The 21469-nt window shown below is 38.6% G+C and overlaps 2 protein-coding genes across 2 annotated transcripts; both read right to left on the reverse strand.

The window, feature by feature from the left end:
* Window positions 1–8053: 8053 nt before the first annotated feature.
* Window positions 8054–14592, reverse strand: si:dkeyp-84f3.5 (uncharacterized protein LOC334144 homolog). The gene is made up of 2 exons (XM_044117038.1): window positions 14569–14592; window positions 8054–10402 (listed from the first exon to the last, which is right to left on the reverse strand). The coding sequence occupies exons 1-2, from the start codon at window positions 14590–14592 to the stop codon at window positions 8336–8338; spliced, it is 2091 nt and encodes a 696-aa protein (XP_043972973.1). The 3' UTR covers window positions 8054–8335.
* A 471-nt stretch (window positions 14593–15063) lies between these two features.
* On the reverse strand, window positions 15064–18659 carry LOC122831096 (chemokine-like receptor 1). Its single transcript, XM_044117039.1, has 3 exons — window positions 18617–18659; window positions 18493–18544; window positions 15064–17083 (listed from the first exon to the last, which is right to left on the reverse strand). Exons 1-3 carry the CDS (start codon window positions 18657–18659, stop codon window positions 16123–16125), a joined length of 1056 nt encoding a protein of 351 aa, XP_043972974.1. The 3' UTR covers window positions 15064–16122.
* Between the last annotated feature and the right edge of the window lie 2810 nt (window positions 18660–21469).

Genomic DNA, 21469 nt, shown 5'->3' on the forward strand with positions numbered 1-21469 from the left:
TAGAGGCACAAAGGCACTGAAGGTTGCAGTGACAGTGGCACCTCGAATGACTGAAGCCCTCCCCTGTGCTTGTTCATAACCCTTCTGAATGTATTGCACAAGCAACTGCTGTCACAAGAACCCCAGAGAACCTCTGGTCGAGTTGCGTGGGGGTTGGGATTGAAAGGGTTAAGTTGCTTACACCATTTTGTGTGCAAGACTTTAAAATGGCGCCTCCCCTTCTGGTGCCGATCTATCTGAAAACCCCTCTGGTGGGGTAGGTAGTGCAAGTACTGAATCACAATAGAAAAGAGTACCTTGAAGGAAAAAGGTTCTAAACCCAGTCCTGACTCAGATGAACAGGAATTTATTCAGAACCACACAGTTCACATTTTTCCTTTATAGTCCAACATCATTGTTTTCACCCCACAAGAACCAGACACAGGTATCACAGACTAGATCATAGGACACCTATAAATGTCCCCTGTTGGCTTGTGCTTTTGTCTCTCTCCCTCTTTTTCTGAGCTGGGTTAATAACAGTTGTACTTGTACCAAGAAATCCATATGTTCCAACCTAGAAATACAAGACTGGATCAAAATGAGTTTATATCAGAAATTCATTTGTACAAATCATCCACAGTCCACCCCTGATGCTCTGGTAGCACGGCTCCCCTCTGTAAGCATGCATGATGGTTCCCTCCTTGCAGAGGCACATGTGCTCTGCGGCTTGCAGTGGCACAGATTCCATTTGTCAGTGAAGTCCTCACCAGAGCCTCCGCACTCCTGTGTGCACTCCCATAACCATCCTGTCTATGGTGATTCCCTAACTGTAGTTACAGACCAAAAGACTGATTTGTGATAAAAAATTTGGCATTTAAAGGGTTAACTGTTCACAGCCATTTTGTGTGCTGGACTGGCCATGAAATGGTGGCTCCTTACCTAGTGCCGGTCTACTTGAAAACCCCTCCAGTGGAGTAGGGTTGTGCAAGGAATGGATCACAGAAAAATCACACACTGGAAGAAAAAAAAATCCTAAAGCTTCCTTCTGATGCCAATAAACAGAACCCATACAGCTGTAAATGTTCACCTATACTTGCACATAATTTAAGAACACAAGGATAATTGAGATATCAACTCAAGATCAGCTGGTAAATAAAAAAAAAACACTTTTAAATTGAACTTTTGTCTATTTTTTCCTCTTTTTTTTGATCAAAGCAGGCCATTTAAGCCACAGCAATTGTTCACAAAGCAGAGGAAGAAAATGGTTCCGCGACAAAACTGACAGCTGGATTGCTAACTTTAACACATATCATGGCTGAAAACTAGAATTTAAGATAATTAAAGTTTGTATCTGTGTTAGTGTTGGGTCAGTGTTCCATTTTTACCTATGCGACTCATTTTAGGGTTATTTTGTCAGGTTGAGAAAAAAAGGACAAGGAATTCCACCCAATCCCATTGATCTATGATTCTCCTGGTTGGTTCAGAGGAGCCAGTCATGTGAGCCCCTCTCACCAGTTGCCCCATAGATTCTTACTTGCAGAAGGCATATAGGCACTTCAGACTCTGGTGAAAGGAGTCCTTGGTTCAATAAGGTCCTTTCTAGGACTCCAGTGCTACCCTGTACCATTTCCCAGCCATTCAATCAATATTTCTCCAGTAAGAACAGTCACTGGACACCTGGATTAACTTGTGTGGATGTCTGGCATTTAAAGGACTAAGTTACACACAGTACTTTTGTGCGCATGACCTTCCATAAAATGGAGTCTCCTTTTCTAGTGCGGGTCTTTTAGAAAACCCCTACAGTGGTATTGGCATATGAAAAAATGTGGTCACAAAAAAAAGAGGGGGAAAAAAAGTACAGTGAAGGAACACAATCTTAAATCTTGACTTGGATGACTAGGAAATGATAGATATGCATATAGTTCTGTAACCACAGTTCTAACTTTTTACCAATGTCCACATCATTGTCTTTGACCCAACAAGGGTCAAATAAGTCACTTAAATTCCACATGATCTTTCATCATATGCATACTAGTATGCACTTATACTTTTTCCTGATGAAGTGGGACCATGCCAGCCGCTGTAATGTAAAAGATTCATCCAGAGAAGGAAGAAAAAGGCTCACTGACTATAGAATAGGCTTGAATAACCACCCATATTTGCAAATCAATCCATAAATTATAGCTTAAAAGTATTAATTTGAGTCATTACAAAGTTTCGGCAATGTTACTCAATTATCAGTTAGCTGAATTGCCAGTTCGATAAGGGCTGCACAGTGGCGCAGTTGGTAGCACCGTTGCCTTGCAGCAAGAAGGTCTTGGGTTCAATTCCTGGCTTGGGGTCTTTCTGCATGGAGTTTGCATGTTCTCTCTGTGCATTGCGTGGGTTCTCTCTGGGTACTCCGGCTTCCTCTCACAGTCCACAAACATGACTGTCAGGTCAATTGGTCTCTCTAAATTCTCCTTAGGTGAGAGTGTGTGTGCATGGTTGTTTGTCCTGTCTGTCTCTGTGTTGCCCTGCGATGGAGTAGTGACCTGTCCACAGTTTACCCCACCTCTTGCCCGAAATGTCTCGCTGGAGATAGGCACTGTCACCCCTCCCAACCACACTAGGGGCAAAGATGTAAGTGGATGGATGACAGATCAACTAGATCCATTTTAGGGTTTCTAAATAGAAAAAAATATTGAGGTATTGGAAAGAAATTAAGTTTCAGAAGTTTTAGTTTAAAACTAAACTGGTTATGGAAAGAAACCAAAGAAGCCAGTTTTGGAAATGTCCTTGTCATTACCGGTACATCACCGAAAAGACTAAATCAACTCGTCATTTACTTTTTACTTTTATAACATGCAAAAATAATTAAAAAGTTAAATCTTTAACCCTTCCTTGCATCAAGAAGATTCTGGGTTTGAATCTCAGCCTGGGAAGAACCCACACCCCATGAACTCTCAAGGTACTTCGATTTCCTCTTACAGATCAAAACCAAGTGTACGATTGTTTGTTGCCCTGTGATGGATTGGTGACCTGTCCATGATGTACCCTAACGCTTGCAGGGTACATCATGCAGAGGGATGGTGAGAGAGGCACCAGCCTCCTTACGACCTTGCAAAGACAAGCAGGCATAGGCAATAGATGGATTGAAAGCCTTTGGTGGAATTAAAATGTAAATGACCAATATCTGTCCAAACCAATGAAACGAGCAACCAACCAATACTTCAACTCAGTCAAACAAATGTTACAGTACTATCCACAGTTTTAAATACTAGGCCTGTTGGAGATACGGGGCAGCATCTATGGGAACCAAAGACTTTGGTTGGCTTTTTTTTTAAACAGACCCCACAATACCAGCAACACAAGCTACCTTTGGTACCCTAATGGCTGGAGATGCACTTCCAGATTTTTATATACTGTTGTCCGCTGGATGAGTATTGCCTACTTGCTTGTGATCAAACCTCAGTAAAGTGTCTATATAATCAACATACCAAAGACAAAGTAACTCTTGCTAGAAGAGAAAATGTGCTACTGAAAAATAATCTTGTTTGAATTTTTGTAGGCATTACACAATATTATTTAACATTTCCTTCTTTCTTGGATTTGTGTCAGTGTCAGCTAAGCTCCCTCAACCGGCAAATATTTTTAAAGGACTTTTGATAAACCAATAGACTAAAATATTTTATCAAATGTTGCTAGGTTGAAAAGGGAGTAATGAAGTTTTCTGCCTGAGATGTGCAGTTCTGGTGTTGCTTTTTAATTTTTGTCATTTGAAACAACTTCACTGATACCCTCTTAAGAGAAATGGTGTTTTGTTTTAGCTACAAATTAAGTTTGTGTTTATGGGAATTTTTAAACTATTGTGCCGGAAATGTATTTGTGAGGTCAGACACTGATGTTGGGTAAGAAAGCCTAGTTCACAGCCTCTACTTTTCATCTCACGTTGCTCTATTCATACCATACAACACCAAGTTTATCCTTAAAGCCCTTTAAAACAACTAGGCAATGGATGGATTGCCTAGTTGTTTTATACTGCCCATAGGTACATGCTGAAAACATATACTCCAAAAATTGGGTTTGCAGATAAGTCTCCATACTTTATCTAAACCTTTATGAACCTTGCTTTGTGCACTAGTCCGCAATTACACTTGAACAGGAACTTTCTTCACAAAGCTGGGAGCATGAAATTGTCTAAAGTGTCTTGGTATGCTGAAGCATTAACAGTTCATTTAGAGTGAACTGTACAATAGTAAAAATTATGCTTGAAGCCAAAACTATTTCACTTGGTGATGTAATGACAATTCAGTTTGAATGGGTGAGCAAATACATTTGGCATATGTAAACAGAACTTTCTTGTCAATCATCCTTTAAGTGTCAGACAAACTTAAAGGTGAGAGTAAGGTGATTTTTTACCCCCTCTCCAACTGTTGTTAGAGGATCTATGCAGTAAGAGGGGATACAAGTTTGCCTGTCTGTTACATTCCTGACTTGCCATGTGAGGTCGTCACAGATTTGGATCGTCTGACATCAGGCCTGTTGTCACTGCACGGTTGGGGCCTAATCTTTCCATTAACCCATATGGCCCAGTCCCACCACACTCTGGAAACCCGAGAGCTGTGGTTCCATTTGGGGCAGCCTGGCCAGCTCTCCTTCAAGTCACCTGTGGATTGCTTCATTGGCCCCGGGGTGATTATGGAGATGAGTCATCATTCAGGGCTCTCAATCAGAGGTTGTACTAGATCAGGGGTCGGCAACTCCAGGTCTCAAGGTCTGGTGTTCTGCAACTATTAGATGTGTCAATGGTGCAGCACAGCTGAAACAAATAGCTGAATTGCCTCCTCAGTATAAAGTTACGTTTTCCAGAGTCCTGCTAATGACCTGATTATTTGACTCAGGTGTGTTGAAACAGAGATCCATCTAAAAGTTACCAAACGTTTGCTCAACTTACAGTACACCAATAATGTTTTGAAAAGAATGCCAAGGGAGACTTACAATGGAGATTTTATGTGCAATACTAACATTGACACCAAAATGACACCTCATACTGCCTTGCAATCCTAGTTATTTGTTTCCTCTACAATCTTGCTTGTACAAGATAAGGCCACTTGACATTTCTGAATTGCCAGATCAAGTTCACTAAAGGCAACTTTAAGCACAAGCAGAAAGTGATGAAGCCATAGTAAAAACTCTACCCTACTGATTTTAATTGCACCAATCATGCCTTATGACTAGGTAATATCAAAATAGAAGGTTTCCAATGTAAAATGGGTTCTCATTCTAATGCAAAACCAACATTTTCCACGTTCAAGCCATTTTGTAAATTCTTTTTGACTTAAAATCTTAGATGAAAAGCTAAATACACCCAAGTTTTAAACATAGCATTTTAATTGCCGTATTTCTCTTGCAGCTGAGCAGTTTTAATACTTGAAATAGTTTGGTAGAAATCAATTCGGTTTTAAACTACATGCAGTCTTTTAATAGCTCAATGGTCTCCAAAAGCGCAGCATGATTTTTGACAAAAGTAGTTCTTTCGGGGCACAGCAGTGGCACAGGTGCAAAGCGTGACTCATGTATACAGGCCTTAGTCCAGATGTCACAGGTTCAAGTAGCAGCCTTATGACCTTCGCCACATGTCTTTCCTCTCTCTCACAACCCACTTTCCTGTCTGTCTGTCCATAAGGATTGAGACCGATGCCTCATTCTGTTGCATGTTGGCGCGCAAGACGTAACCGATAGCATCCGGTTTAGGATTTTCAAAATAAAAGCTCCTCCGGACACAATACATAGAACGGACATATTTAATTGGTCCACGGACCGGTGGTTGGGGATCACTGCTCTAGAACAGACAAAACCTTTTTGCAAAAAAGGTTTCCTTGGCTGGGGTTCTCTGCCCAGTAGCTGGTGTCTTTATCATTCCACAGTAATACAGGAGACATTTTCCCCTACTATTGATGTAAACAAACCTGAAAGAAAGAATGATCATCTTTTGAAACTTTCTTCAACAAAGGCTGCAGCAGATCATTAGGCAAATGGCTTTATAATAGTAACAGTACTAACCATTACCTTGGGCTACAGTAACATTTGACAGTTCCAGGTTGTAACTACAAAAACATCCAACTACAGAAAAGAATCTTGAAGCAGACTCAGGCAAATGGTGACATTAACAAAATATCAAAACACTCAGTGTCTTATCACCACTGAAAGAAACAAATGTTTACTTTAAATATTTAGCCTGAAGACCTAGAAGAACCTATAGGATAAAAAAGGAGCTACTTACCCTACTGTCTTGTGATGTGCTGCTTCTGCTTTGGATCTTACTCCAAGGACTTTTATCAAATCTTACGAGAACAAAGGTCTTAGGCTCAAGCTCTCTAAAATGGATCAGCGTAAATTATTCTTGAGCCATCTTTCCATTACGACGGAGCTTCACAGCTTTATTTCGAATTTTGATTGATCCAATTTGGACTTGTGTAGTGTTTCCCCTACAATTAACCATGGGGGATGCTCTGCCCCCAAATAATTGATCCCAGTCACAACGTAGTAATTGTGACATCATGCCATGTTGTGAGCAATTACTGTCAGTATTTTGTTGCTCTTCTACTTTCAGCTCTCAAGCTAGGTTCATAGCTGACACATTGAAGTGGGAATGAGGATGTGGCCCTTATCAGCTGTCTCAGATGCAATTGTATGTGTAACTCTGAATTTTGTCACTCGTAGATTGCTCCAAACTGCATGGTTTGGAGCCAGTTCACCGGTACCTGTATTTATATAATCCCTACGAGGGCTCGTTATTGTATAACATAGGACCAAAGTATGCATCAAATATAACAGCTGTATTGCTTGTTCTGCTCACGCTAGCTCAAGGCAAACTTTTAAAAGCGAGACTAGACTTAGGTTTTACTCCCCTCCTCCTGACACATATCACAAAGGTGAAAGTATAAAAAATAGCTCAAGTGCAGAAAAATCCAGACATCACTGAAGAAAATCTTTTTGTCTTAGCTTGGCTGTATGAGGTGTAATACTCCCCCTAGCTGTACAAGACTGAACTTGATTAGGAAAAACATACAAGATAGTTTGGTAGAGACAGAAAGATACAGTAGATAAAGATCGAGAGACGGAAAGACACAGATAAAAATAATAAAATAATTACAATATTTAAAGAAAGCCTGACCTGCTGATTTCAATTTTGTCCAATAATAATTAATTTGTGCTAAATAAAGCAATTAAGTTGCTAAGTTTGTAACAGTGGGGTGACTGTTTTTAACCACGTGCATGCAGATGCACATCTGCAAATCTTAGGGGTTTTATGTATATATATATATATATATATATATAAATAGACACACCGGCACTCTAAGTGTGGAGCATCATGCAGTGGAGAGAATCTACACAAAAAAAACCTGAATTGTTTAGTCCTTGCTACCTTTGTGTGTACGACGTTATATTTTGGATTCCTAAAAAGTAAACTAATTAAAACTATTTCCAACTACACATAAAATGTTGACTACATAGCCAGAAGCAAATAATCTAATTGGAGACCTTGAGGATTCTTGATAAACTCATGGCAAAAAAATTTCTTCACCTACCACTAAATTCTGAACATAAAAAGTTTGAGTTTATGACAAGTTCTTCAGTTTCCAATATGAGAAATTATTTCAGAATATATTTTAAGAAAACTACTACCAACCAATAACAGTCAGTGTGCTCTGCCATTTGTAAATGATGTACCATTATCCATTACGTCTAAAAACCCCTACCAAATTTTGACAAATATAAAAAAGGCTGCCTTAGCATTTTACATGTAGGCTTCCAATAGCTTAATGCAATTCTACCTCTAGATCTGAGCTGATCCCATGTGGGGTAAGCAGCAGGTTCCCTAGGAAGTAGTGGACTTTATGGTGAAGGAATTGAGAACTTAATTTACTAGCATCTAAATAAGAATGCATAACCCAAACCAGAGTAGATGTGCCATGAATACCTTGATTGCATATGGAATGAAAATTGTACACTAGAAACATATTTCGGTTTCTAGTTTTTGTCACTACAGAAAATATGGAGTCAAAGCAAAACGTCAAGCACTAAACCATGTTATCTTGATCATTTTAATGACAATCTAATGTTTGACAATGCTGTATTTTAAAAGGATGAATATATGCATACACTTAAAAATATTCCAATTCCATGATGCAAGTAAAACAATGAAAGAACTCTACTGTGACGCATATCACTAAAAAGTACGAGAAGCCAGCTGACCTGCAATCGAAGTTGGAAGAAGAACACTAGCGAGTTAGAAATAGTCTGTCCAACTTCTCAATGTATATTTGAAACAAAGGTATTTTGTACACTCCCCACACATACCTTTTGTTTCTTATACAATAGCTTTTGCTTCTGAGTCATGAGAAGCCTGGTGCTCAAGAAATGTGTCCAGACATGAGAATGTCTGAGTGCACTCAGTGCATTCATAAAGAGCCTCAGAAGAACTGCCTTTCTCATTTTGTTTTTGGTCCATAATATCCTCCTCTATGTCTTCTGGATTATCTTTTTTTAGTTCCTCATGTACAGTGTTTCCTCTGCCAGAAGATTTCTGTCCATCATCATCTGGTTCTTCAGGGTCCAGGTGATCTTGAAGATGAACCTCAGGGGATGAATTCTTCTTAATATCAGCTAGACTCTTGGGACACTTAGTGGGCTCTTTCTTGTGATAGCGCAAATGTCGTTGGTACACACACAAAAGTCCAAATTTCTTTCCACATTCTTGACATTTGTAGTTAACTCTGCCAGCTTTTCCAGTTTGCTCTGTGGAAGTCTGTTCATTGTCAGAAGATCCTTTGGTGTTGTCCTCGGGATTGTTAGCCTGTTTCTCATCATCAGCAGAATTAGATGAAGGCCCATTTTGTGAATTTGAGTGCAACAGTTTTAAGCCTTCAGCTTTGTGGTACATGATCACATGTCTTCTTAAATCACAGCGCTGTGGAAAATGTCTTCCACAAAATACACAAGTGTGCATTGTGCCTTTATGATATCTCATGTGTCGAGACAAACTACTAGAGTGATTGAAAACTCGATGGCAATGCTTGCAAGGATGAAGTTTTCCATTTGGATTAGATCCTCTCCGGCTGGTATTTGGTGGCATAACTCGTTTTATGGGCTTTTGATATTCCTTATTCATCTCATCTATTTCCTCTTGAGTTTGATGTGTGACATGATGCTCCTTTAGACTTGCTAACCTCTCAAAACGATCCCCGCAGAGGCCACATCTATAAGGTGTAAATGTGGGTTGCTTATTCTTTTCAATACTGCTATCTCTTGAGATTTTTCGTCCTCCATTCCTAGTATCATTGGATGGACCATTGGTGTGGCAGTTTACAAGCTCCCCATCATCAGAATGCTTTGAATTCTCTTCTGTTTCAAAGTCAGACTCCAACTCCACATCAAGCTCCTGTCCCTTGCAATGATACAAAGAATGTATTTGGAGATCTGACATCCAAAAGAAAATCAGCTTGCACTTATTGCAGGAATATGCCTTTTCTGGCTTTTTGTCTTCCTTACTGTCTAGTTTACCCAAAGCCTTGGGCATGGAGTGACTCTCTTTTTGATGAGCATTGAGCGCATCAATTTTAAGGAATCGTTTACCGCAGTGACCACAACATCTGGCTTTTTCGTTGAAATGGTCTTGAAGGTGTTTCTTGAGGTTGCTTTTATCTTGAAAGATCTTGCAGCACAGAGTGCACCGAAAGCCCCTTTCAGAATTCCCATATTGCTGGTGACGGTGCAGACTCTGTGTCGTACTAAAAGAACGATTACATATTTCACAACGGCAATGGTTCTGCTGAGTGCACTCAGCAGAACCATCCGAGCTCAAGCCTGGTGGCCTGGGTCTTAATAAGTCTTTGTTTGACAAGGGCTGCGAGTTCTGAGTTGTAGTAGTTGGCTTAACAGGTGACGGCAAAGGTGATGACAGTCTTTCGGGAGGCAAAGGTGCGGAAGAAGGTGCGGAAGAAGAATTTGAAGAGTTTACAGAATTCAACTGAGGCAAGCCATTTACAACAATCAGCGTACCATTTTCTTGAAGCACATATTCCTGAGGAATATCAAATCCGTTGGATGAGCCATCAAAGGAAAAAGACTCCAAAGGTCCATGATTAGACATGTGGGCCAATATACTGGCGTACTGACTGAACCCATCACCACATTCCGTGCAGATGAAAGCACTGGCTTCTCCTCCCAACTGCGCTGAAGCAACAGTATTCACAGCTGACTGTTTTTCCATGATAAAACGATTCTGTCCGTGTACTGATGGCATCACTTTTGAACCTGAGCATGCAGCTAAATCCCTATGCGCCCATGGGCAAAGCTGTCCATGGCAATCGGTGAAGGTTCTTTGTCCAAAAAAATGATGAGATGTCAACTCCTCAAGTCTTCCACTTTGTAGCACCTGGAAAAATAAAACAAATGTATATGAAAACCATTGATATGATTTTGGTAGTTTCACACATTGTGTAAATCTAAGTGAAGATGACTCCATTTAAAAAACAAAACCAAAACCATATGGCTGTTCAGTATTAGCTAACACAAATCCCCCACTCTCAGTGTAGATAACAGAAGCTGTGACGTGGAAGCATATAGCAAACCTTTTAGTAAAACAATTGCGAAACTACAAGTGTCAACAACAGCCATCTTTGACCTTCCACAAATCAACCACTCAAGATGACCTCACGATAATGTAATTCTTACACAAACATTGATTTTATGGCGTTACAGTCTGCAGACACAATAGCATTTATTTATTGAGAGGGTGAATAGTTCTGATCGGAGGCATTTCCAATTACTTGGGGGACCATAACTCATCTGGCTGGCTGGATTTTCTATTAAAATCTGGTGACAGCCAGTACAAGACGTGGCCTAATATGAGAAGAAGAGAAGGCAGTGTAGGAGGAGGATAAAGAAAAATAAAATTCTTATTTATCCTCCTCCTACTCTTCTTATTCTACACTTTTAATCCACACCACATCCCCCACTCTTCTATTTTTCCTTTCAGGCTAAGTTCTGTGCTGGCCTTCACTGCATTTTTAGCTGAAAGTCAAATAATTCAGAAGAGTTACCACTCTGAACTGACAAATACATCCACAAAACAGAGTCAACGCAATTTTCCAGCAAGAGTTCGTAAAAGGTGGAGGGGGTGTGTTCTACTAAACACCGTGCAGCTTTCATAGGCCCGCAGACAGATGGAAATACCAATGATCAGAGCTATGCACTCTCTTAGGAAGTGAATTCGGTCACGATCTATAAATACTATAAATGTGATCTATAAAAGCGCTGTTGTTATTGCTTTGCCAGTTTTGTTTTGTTTTTGCAGGAAAGTGATGCCACACCTTTGAACCTGCAATAAATGCAATCAAATTTGCACAGAATACGTTTCCCTTTTGACAAAACAGTTCCAACAAACAGCTACAAATAGTAAGTATTCAGAACAGTTGGACTTCAACACAGCTTATTGTCTTAGTTTTTTCAGAGAAAGCAGAGATGACAAGAAGGTGTCCAAGTGCTGGCTTGAAAATGTTTTGTGAACTAGGTTAGGAGTGACAGCATTACCATCAGCTATAAAAGAACCCAACGTGTGCTGTCCTCTTCGTAACGCCCACTCACCTACCCAGTTTCATGGTTTCCTCCCTTGGGAGCGCTAGGTCCACAGTGAGAGGTTACTTTTCACTACCTACCATGCCACCTTGCAATTTTTATAAATAACACAGAGCTAGGGAGAGGACATATGTAGTCTGTGTAGAATTAGTTGTTGCAGAACATGCAAGGCACTGTGGTGAATGTTTGCAAAGAGAAGTGAAATAAACATGGTTTTGTTTAGCTTACTGCTATCTATATTGTCATCACATTATCCCACAATGACACTGTGTGCTACATGGTTTCCAATGTTACCCAACCATAAGCAATTCTGGATTAATACTTGCAAGCTTCACTTTGATCGCTGAAGAATCGGATTGAAAAAATCTTTGATGGAGAAATGGTGATTGATCACTCCAATAAACTCAACATCTTTTGAGTTAGAACTCTACTGCCCACTGGCACAACAACTGTAACCAATGTTTTATCATTATCCTATTGTTCTGTATTGAGAACTTTAGTGCCAGCATTGCTTCCCATTCATTGCCAGACTGACATCTCTAAAATGTTAGTGACAGTTCTGCTCAGGAATGAAATTGTCCAGTTTGGGACCAATCAAAGCTTCTGTTGTACAGGATGACCAGGGTTTCATGATATCAAGCTGAACACTATGTGACTAACCCTTCATGCCCCCAAAAACACACAAAAAAATAACAGTAGCAATATATGTTTTCCTACATATATAGTAGCAATTAAACATCTGCTGACTAAATATTAAATCAGCATGCAAAATGCAAGTTCATAACACTATGAATTTTTGGACAGGTCGCCAGTTCATTACAGGACAACACAGTGGCAGTGCACATACTCACTCATATATTAGTGAAATTAATTGAGACTAATTAATTACCCTAACAGTCACGTTTTTTATATTATGGGAAAAGGTTAAGAGTACCCAGAAAAACCCATGCATGTACAAAAAGAACACAAAGTCCATCCAGACAGACACCAGGTGGGCAAAATCAACCCAGAACTTTCTTGCGGAAAGCTAACAGAGCTAACAACTGTGCAGCCCAGCTGTACAACCTTTAAGTGTTTATTTTATTTTATTTTATTGAAGCCATATCAATTGAAGTAACAATATGTCAGAATCACAACACTAGAACTTGAAGCGATATAATGATGTGTACTTTTGTTTCTGATACATGACTACACCACTGAGACCCGCATCAAAATCCAAGTGTTTCACCTGCTTTGCTAGATATCCCAAGTTATTGACAACTTGGGACAAGCTGCCAGTAACTTCACCCATAAATGTCAACTCAGCTGTCTGGCAAGCTGCCTTCCCATCTTGAAGGTGTAAAAGTGAACAAGAGACTTTAAAAATAGGTGTTAGTGAAGGCCCAGACCAGGGCTTCAGCCAGAAAATTTGTTTAGCTCAGCGGTATAGACACCGTGGCAATTTTTGTATTAAAAAATGCTAAAAGTTACAAAAATTTGGAAGTGCACACGTCTGCATTATAATTTGGAAATAATAGCATGTGAGACCAACGAGCAGGAGCAGGAGGGACAGTTCAATGCGTCAACTACAAACATAGCTTACTCTGACTGTACTGTCAACGTGACTTGTAAAAAAATAAATAAAATCTATTTAAAATAGAACACTTAGCCTGGTGGGGAGCCAAGTAAAACCTGGTGCCCCACCAGGCTTATAATACACTGGAGAAAACCCTGCCAGAGAAGAATGAGAGCTTTTTATGAAAACAACATGCACAATTCAAATTCATTAGCAAATTAACAAAAAAAAAGCAATTGTCTATAACTTCTCTAAAATTCTAATGATTGAGAATACCTGCATTGCAGTTTACCTGATAGCCTGCTATTTTAGCAAAGTTTTACACATTCAAATCCTTATTGGAATAAAGTTGGGCATTTAATTCTTAGAGCACTCTGTCATTGTAAAACGACACCGAGTTAGGCAAGTGCTTATTTCTAATTCTGCTCACAATTCTTCAAACTTTATCCAACTATTGCATACAGAATCTCTTTTTACGGTATACTGTCTGTTTTTCTATTCTCAGTCTACAGCAACGAAGAGAATTTGCCATGTAAATGATCATTCTAACTTGATGCTTTATGTGTATATAAAGGACGACCTGGTGAGCAGAATTTATGTGAGCATTTAAGTGCTTGGGATGTATGTAATAAACTATGTAATTATAATCTAGAGTCAGTGAAGTGGCTAAACATGATCTTTCCTAAACCTTGCTTAATTCCTTTGAAAATAAAAGGTCTCAAGGCAAACCAGATTTAAAATACATAACCTCGCACCTGACAGATATACAATTGCATGCAAGTTTCATTGTTTAGATTTATAAACGTCACACATAGAAGGTGACACACAGACGGTGTAAAAACACTTTTTCCAATATTTTATAGCCAACAAAGCACAGACAGGATTTTCTAACAGTTATTAAAAGAGAAATCTTCTTGACATGAATGTTTTTACAGTTAAAGATTGGCGCTTTCGGCATTGCTTCAGCGATAATTGGACACATTGTCCACGCTAAAGTAATCAACGATTAGTTTATTTAAGCTGGGCTTAGCATACAGCACAAGACGACACAATTAGCAGGCAATAATCAGCGAAAAGTTTACGTTGGTTTAAGCCTCCCATTGGAGCGATAACTCGTAAGCTTATTGTGATCAGAACGGCTAACTTTAGCTCTTGCTAGCTAACGCTACACCTGGAATGTGAAGACGTTCGGTGATTTTATTTGTTAAGAGTTAGACAGTTAAGTTTCTGAAACCTAATTCCAACTATCGGCTAGGTTTTGACTTACCGTGAAATCTCGTACATCACGGAAAACGGTGACTAACAATATATAACACCCAGCTAAAAACCGATGTGCAACGATAGCCTGTTAGCAGAATCAGGCCCCAGTGGATCTACTCCTCCTTCTTCTTCTGTTTCCATCTTCTCACAGTGTAACCGTTCATCAGAAGCATTACCGCCACCTTGTGTTTATTTGGGGGTTTAGACAAACATCAGAACTGTAATCTATTTTTCGATAGGCTTTTACGAAACGGTGTCACTAAAACTTCACTTCTTCCGTACATATATTTTACAATTGAGATATTTATATGTAAAATTTAAAGTTCCAAGTTTTATAGCATTGTTCAGTTTGATGATTTTTTTCCCCTTGCGAAATTTAATTTGGACTATTTGTCATTATTTAACTCACTTTGTTCTCATGTTTTACAGTCAGGGTCCTTATATTTATGCTATCATAGCATTTACATTTTTCAAATATATTTCTAAAATATGTGCAAACATGACAATGGAAATCCTTTTTTGATCATGATGAATCCATCATGTGATAGCACATCTTAGAAAGAAAAAACACAGATCCAAAGCTCAAAGTTTGAAACATCTGAAGTCAACAACATGAAGTGTAAGCTGTAAGCATACTAAAATGATCATTTTTAATGAGTTTATTCAAGAGTTAGTACATGACAATATATGAAGCATACCATTGAAATAAAATACCTCAGTTATTTTTATGAGATTAGCACATGTAATAGGTTGAACAGTCTCCTCTGAAAACAAAGAAAAATAACAAGCAAAATCTTGCAAACAAAACAGCCTCGATAATAATAAAAATGACAAAGTTAAGGAGCAAAAACTTGCTATTTCTGACAAACAGCTTTACAATGGGGGAATTTTTCTAAAATTTCCTCCATATTTAACTTTTACACCTAAAAATGAAGTGACATCTTTAAACTTCAATTATCCGATGGAAAATCTGAACATAGATCAAGCTTTTCCTATTAACAGTTTCAGAACCCTGGTGTTTTCAACATAACCTTCCAGCCATACATGATTTCTGAAAGATGCCGGTTATTACTGAGGAGTTACATCACACACTTCAGGAAATGCAAGATGTGTCCACACACAGTGTTCTTGTCACTTTAATAAGTCCCTCATTCTTTCTTTCCTTCTTTCAGGAATAAACTGACTCTCAAATATTGTACAAAAAACATTAAATTAAATGTCTTTGGCATTTACAATGAAAATATGAAAATACAATGAATATATACATAAAAATATATTTATTTCGTGGTAAAATTAAGAGTTTGATCTGGGGCGTGCTGTGGTGGCGTAGGAGATAGCGCTACCCGTCCTGGGTTCGATTCCTGGACCCGGCGATATTTGTCGCATGTCTTCTCTCCTCTTCTTCCCCCTTTCCTGTTAGCCTACTTTCATATAAGGGACACTAGAGCCCACAAAAGACCCCCTGGAGGGGGGGAAAAAATAGTTTGGTCTACTGAATATAGCATAATGCAAGTGCACATGTTAAACTTATAAAATATCAGTCATGAGAAATGTTTATTTGATTTTGTCCTTCTCTGAAATAGTCATTTGTATACATCACCTCAATTCTTTCGATAATCAGAGCCAATTATAATGTAATAAAATAGGGATTTTTGTAATAGTTGTTCAGTCCTTTCAGCTGTTTAGAAAATTCTGTGGTGTTTCTACAATTCAGTATTGTGGTCAAATATCTTGTTTTCACTGTTGCTGGTAGATTTTGTTGTGTTGGTCTCATCTTCCTGAAATACAGTCTCCAACACTTTCAGGATGGATTTGGAGATTTTATCCTTGAAATCCTGGCCAATGAATATGTACAGCACCGGGTTCAGGCAGCTGTTAACATAGGCCAGACACGTGGCAAGTGGTAACCCGATGCTGATGACATGGGCCAGTGTTTCGCTTTGGCTGTTTGGATCAAATCTTTTCAACTCAACTATCGTCATGATGTGAAAGGGAGCCCAGCACAGGAAAAACGTGATGATGATGGCAGCAATTACCCTAAAAGCGCGGCCTGATTGTTTGGCCAATGTGGGGCTGTTCCTGAGGCGGTGGATTATGATGGAATAACAGGAAAGCATGACACTGAAGGGGATGATGAAGCCCAGGAGAACACGGGTAATGGTAATAGATCGATGACGAAAATGTTGCAATTGAATCACAGCTGGATTGCTAAAATCATTAGAGAAAGCATAATTATTGTAGCAGATGATAGTGTCATTGTAGCTTTCAGTATCTCTAAAGACTAAGGATGGAAGGCTGAGAGATAAAGCGAATCCCCAAACACACAGACTCAGATAGGAAGCCTTCCTCACGTTCCTATGAATCTGAGCCCAGACCGGCCACACTATGGACACCAACCTGTCCACACTGATCGCCACCAGGGTGTAGACGCTGGCGTACAAATTTAGAAAGTTTACTGTGCTGTTCAACTTGCACATTAACTTCCCAAACGGCCAGTGGAAATCCAAAGCCTGGTAGGTGATGCTCAGGGGAAGGAAGGCCGTAAAGAGGAAGTCAGCCACAGCCAGGTTGAGAAACCAAACCGTGTTAACAGTTTTTTTCATGCTGAAGCCAGCCACCCAGATAACCAGTCCGTTTCCAAACACCCCAAGCACAGAGGCCACGCTGAAAACACAGAGAGACAAGATGTGTAGGGAAATTCTGAGATTTTCATTGTAGTCTGAGGAGGACATGGACTCCTCCGTGTTGTTGATTTGATGGATAGACGCATTTGTATCCATGGCTGTTCTGATACCTGCTGGACAACATGAGGGCAGAATGAGCACTAATATATTCCAAGATAGATTAGTTACTCTTAGCAATTCTCTTTTGTAATGTTTAAGGTGCAGAATCCTTATTACTAGACCCCAGGTTTAACTAACGTATAATGAGAGCTTTTAGAAATGCACCAATCAGAGATTTGAGACTTACAGCCATATTGGAAAAAGATAAGTGTTCAGATGAGGCCTTTCTGTTAGATTTGAAGTATCTTTTGAAAATAACCTTTGAGCAGGTATTGAGCATACTTTTCAGTAAGAACCACATTTCTGTATGTTTTTTAATGGTCTGATGTGATACTATAATGTTTTCATTACCTATAAGTGGAAAATCATCATCATTAACATAAAGGCTTTCAAATGTCCAGGTGCCTTACTGATGAAGTTCCTGAAATAAATAGGCTTTTCTTAATTTCTTAAATGGGTCTGTATTTCCCAAGTCTGGCTTTGGCTTTAATTTAATGATGTTAGCATTAAAATGAAAACATCAGTCAACATGAGTTCCCTGGAGATTATAGATCCCAATTCTAACTATGAGATGTACAAATTATGTAAATATTTGTATTTGTATTTTTTTATTTATTTATTTATTTATTTTTGATGAAATGGAGTCCAAAAATTGCTTTTGCATTTTCTTACCTCCTTGGCCAAACAGCAGCTCCTGTAAATATCAGATTTGGAGAAAGCCAGATTGATATCTTTAAATATCAATCTGGTATTTGGATTGGCATTCCAGATCTGTATACCAAGACTTGACTGTTTGTTTTAATTTTATTGTGTTTAATATTTTATCATTCCCATGTCATATTTTTATGTTTTTTCTTTCAGTGGATGCTTAGAGTTTGCAGTTATGCGAAGTGCTGTGTTTTCACTCTAGCTGTTTTAAAACTCTTTATAAATAAATCTACAGGCAGAAATAAGTTCAGTTTAAATCTAACATTTTCTTTTGGTGTAGAACAAAAAGCACACATTCATGTTCACGGGGAGAACATGAAACCTGCACATAAAGACCCCGGCTATACAAAGAGATGGACAACCCCACCCTGCAGGTTAAAGTATAAATGTGGTCTTAAAAAATAAGATCACACTAATTTTCTTATATCTCTTGAAAAGCTCCTCCTCTTTAGCTCATTTTGGTTAATAGGGTTATTTTTTTATTTAATTTGTCCTGTTGCCATGGAAATTAGGAATAAGGACATTAAGTTTACCTCAAAAGGACACAAATCAGGTTTAAAATGTATTAATTAACCAACATACCTTTTTGAAAGCCTCTCTTGTCTGATCTTGGTTAGTCTGTGGTCAAGTTTGACTGATAAAACGCAAACCAGTGAATGTTAGTTTTTCTGTGGTTGATAATGCCTCTACCCAAATGAAGGCGGACTCAGAGGCCGGGCAAAGTACGCATTTCCATACTCTTTAGCCATCCTTCAAAAACATTATTAATAAAAGGCTGGAACGTTGAATATTTTGCTGTGATTTAATTAAAAGCTCATCTGAGTCTGGATACTATTGTTCAGGTAGGTAATATATTTGGGTTAATTGCTGGAGATATCTTAAAGTTTAAGATTATAACACAAAGTAAGACAGAAAAAGAAGGACCTCTTTTTTATATACATGTAGCATTTCAAAGGAAGCAAAGCGAATTCAATTTGTTAAAAGCATTCCTAAGATACTGACAGCTTAATGCACATTAATTTCCAACAAATATATTTCTTGATAGCAAACAACAATATTTTTAAACTGTCTGCCTTTGAGTTGAAAAAATATAATTATTGTGCTATAATTATTGAGAATATAGAGAATATAATTATTCTCTGGCATTAGAGGCAGATTCTTGGTTGGTTTGTCACTTCTGTTTTATTTTACATGCAATGTTCTTAAATTTGACCATTTCCTCTCAACATACAGGACATGAACAAAGATATGTGTCCTTTCCCCACAGACCCACTGACACAAGCTTGATCTGTGCAACAGGTTTGTCCCTGGAATGGTTTGGTCAGAAAAAAAACTTCACCATACTGAACTCTCAAAGCACAGTTTCCACAAACCCCACTTTGCAACCAGACCCTGAGCATATCAATCGCAGGGGTATGCTAAGATAAACCATCTGGCCATTGCTTTTCTAAGTTATTATATTCCAAGAAAAAACTCACAGAAAAAAGCCTTTCTAAGAACTGTAGATGAGATCACTGTGCTTCAACAATCTGAACGTATGGTTAGCAGTGATGACTGTGCTCTAAAACAGGAGATAGCATTTCAGTACTGTAACAGTTCATCTTTTACAGGTGGATGAACTTTACCCCAATCTTCTTTGCAGAATTGTTTCACTTATGCAACATTGGAAAGATGCAACATGCCATGCAAAGATATCCCAAGTAAATTTAAGTCTGACCTGGTTTGCTTTGGATAATTTTCCTGCTACCTAACTAAGTGTTTAGGTTCATTAACCAGTGGGTGTTGCCAGTGGTCATACATTTTTGTCAGGATATTTTAGTTGAGAATTAATTGATAATTCCATAAGTTATGACAAGTTGTCCTGATTCTGAAGCCACAAAAGTTGACCCCTCTTTTGCGTGGAGTACCTCCTGGTTTCATGGGCCTTTTACTTTGTTCTCTACACATTACTGTTGGGATCTATCAGAAAATAAATCATCACAATGTTAAATTCATTGCTATGCAGATGACCAAGAAGGCCAGGATGCAGTAATCTGTTTTCTCTCCTTAACTACATCTCTGCAATCAAACAGTGGTTCAGTCAGAATTCTCTGTTTATTAAAGACTAAAATACAGAGAGGATTCTATCTGGTGGTAAAGCTCTTAGTGGTCTGGAAAATTCTATCAGTGAATAACCTTGACAAAGTTTTACAATTTGACAAACAAATTGCATCTGTTGTCCAATCTATGTTTTGTCATGTACACCTTCTAACGAAGGCTTAAACTTTCTTTAATCATTGTGACTTGGAGAAGGCTGTTCATGCATGTATCAGTTTAAAAGCCTGACCTGATGCTTTTATCAGTTGTATCAATTTTGAGGAATTGCAACACACTTCTTATCGGTGTACGTCAGTCATCTTTGAAATGCCTCCAACCAATGCATTCTGCATTGGTTGGATCTCTGCAATTATTCGAAGTGTAACTACAACAAGTACATGGAAACAATATGGTTATATGTTAAAAACAGAAGTAGATGTGAGATGCATACAAACTGGCAATGGCATAAGATGATTCAAAGCTGTTTTTGCCCAACAGATGTGCGAAAACATAAGTCAAATAAAATAGGGAGGAAACCTTAAAGTGATGCCATGATATTACAGTCTTACATTACCCAATCCTGATTGAAAAATTTGTTCAGTGTTGTAATAAGGTTTAAAAGAAACAAGAAGGGAGAAGTAGACAGATAACATGCTGTGCTACATTATTGCTTTTATATTTACTTGAGTCATTTAAGAAATATTAAAGTCATTTCAGGTTTTTGAAGGATATTTGTATGCTTCCAGTCCATTTTCATAAGAAACATCAGTTCACTTATTTACACAGAACCAAATCACAACAAGGATGATATCAAAGCATACTTCATGACAACCAGGTACAATTCTCTTCCAATAATACAGAACCCAAAAAAGCAATCGTATCTGACTGAATCCATCACAAACCAATCATAAGCACAGATTAAGTTCAATATACAGTCCAGTTCAATCCAAAATTATGACGTGAAACAATGACATTGAGTTAATTATTCAGCGGCAAATGCACCACCCCCAATTTTGTCATTACTTTTCTCTGTCTGCACACTTTGAAGTATTATTTTATCCTTACCAAAGTCTTGTAATTGCTCTAAATCTTGGTTGGGCACTCCTGGTCCTTGAGGGTCGGTGTCCTGCAACTTTTAGATGTATCTCTACTTCAACAGACCTGAGTCAAATAATGAAGTCATTAGCAGAACTCTGGATAACCTGACTGCACTTGGGAGGTGATTCAGCTGTTGGATTCAGGCGTGTTGGACCAGGGAGACTCTAAGAGTTGCAGAACACCGGCCCTCGAGAACCAGGAGTGCCCACCCCTGCTCTAAATGGTGACCAATAAACTTTTAAGTGAGACAGTGAATGCTCAAAAGCAGGCTGTGTTCTTTGTATAATCAAAAGAAAATCTGGATAACTCTCACCTACTTCTAAACTCAGACCATCCAGCAGGCTGCTGAACTTATTTTTCGTCACCTGATAATTCATGGTCTGTC

Source organism: Gambusia affinis, linkage group LG05 (genome assembly GCF_019740435.1).
Source record: "Gambusia affinis linkage group LG05, SWU_Gaff_1.0, whole genome shotgun sequence".
NCBI lineage: Eukaryota > Metazoa > Chordata > Actinopteri > Cyprinodontiformes > Poeciliidae > Gambusia > Gambusia affinis.

Bases quoted from the DNA above. Each gene is read 5' to 3' on its own strand.
- si:dkeyp-84f3.5 (XM_044117038.1), bottom strand. From the start codon at position 14,592: ATGCTTCTGATGAACGGTTACACT. The intron at 10,403-14,568 runs GTGAGAAGATGG...TTATTTTTCCAG, and splicing joins TTCTGATGAACGGTTACACT to GTGCTACAAAGTGGAAGACT.
- LOC122831096 (XM_044117039.1), bottom strand. From the start codon at position 18,659: ATGGCTAAAGAGTATGGAAATGCGTACTTTGCCCGGCCTCTGA. The intron at 18,545-18,616 runs GTCCGCCTTCAT...GCGTTTTATCAG, and splicing joins GTACTTTGCCCGGCCTCTGA to TCAAACTTGACCACAGACTA. The intron at 17,084-18,492 runs GTATGTTGGTTA...CTGTGTTTTCAG, and splicing joins CAAGAGAGGCTTTCAAAAAG to CGTGGCCTCTGTGCTTGGGG.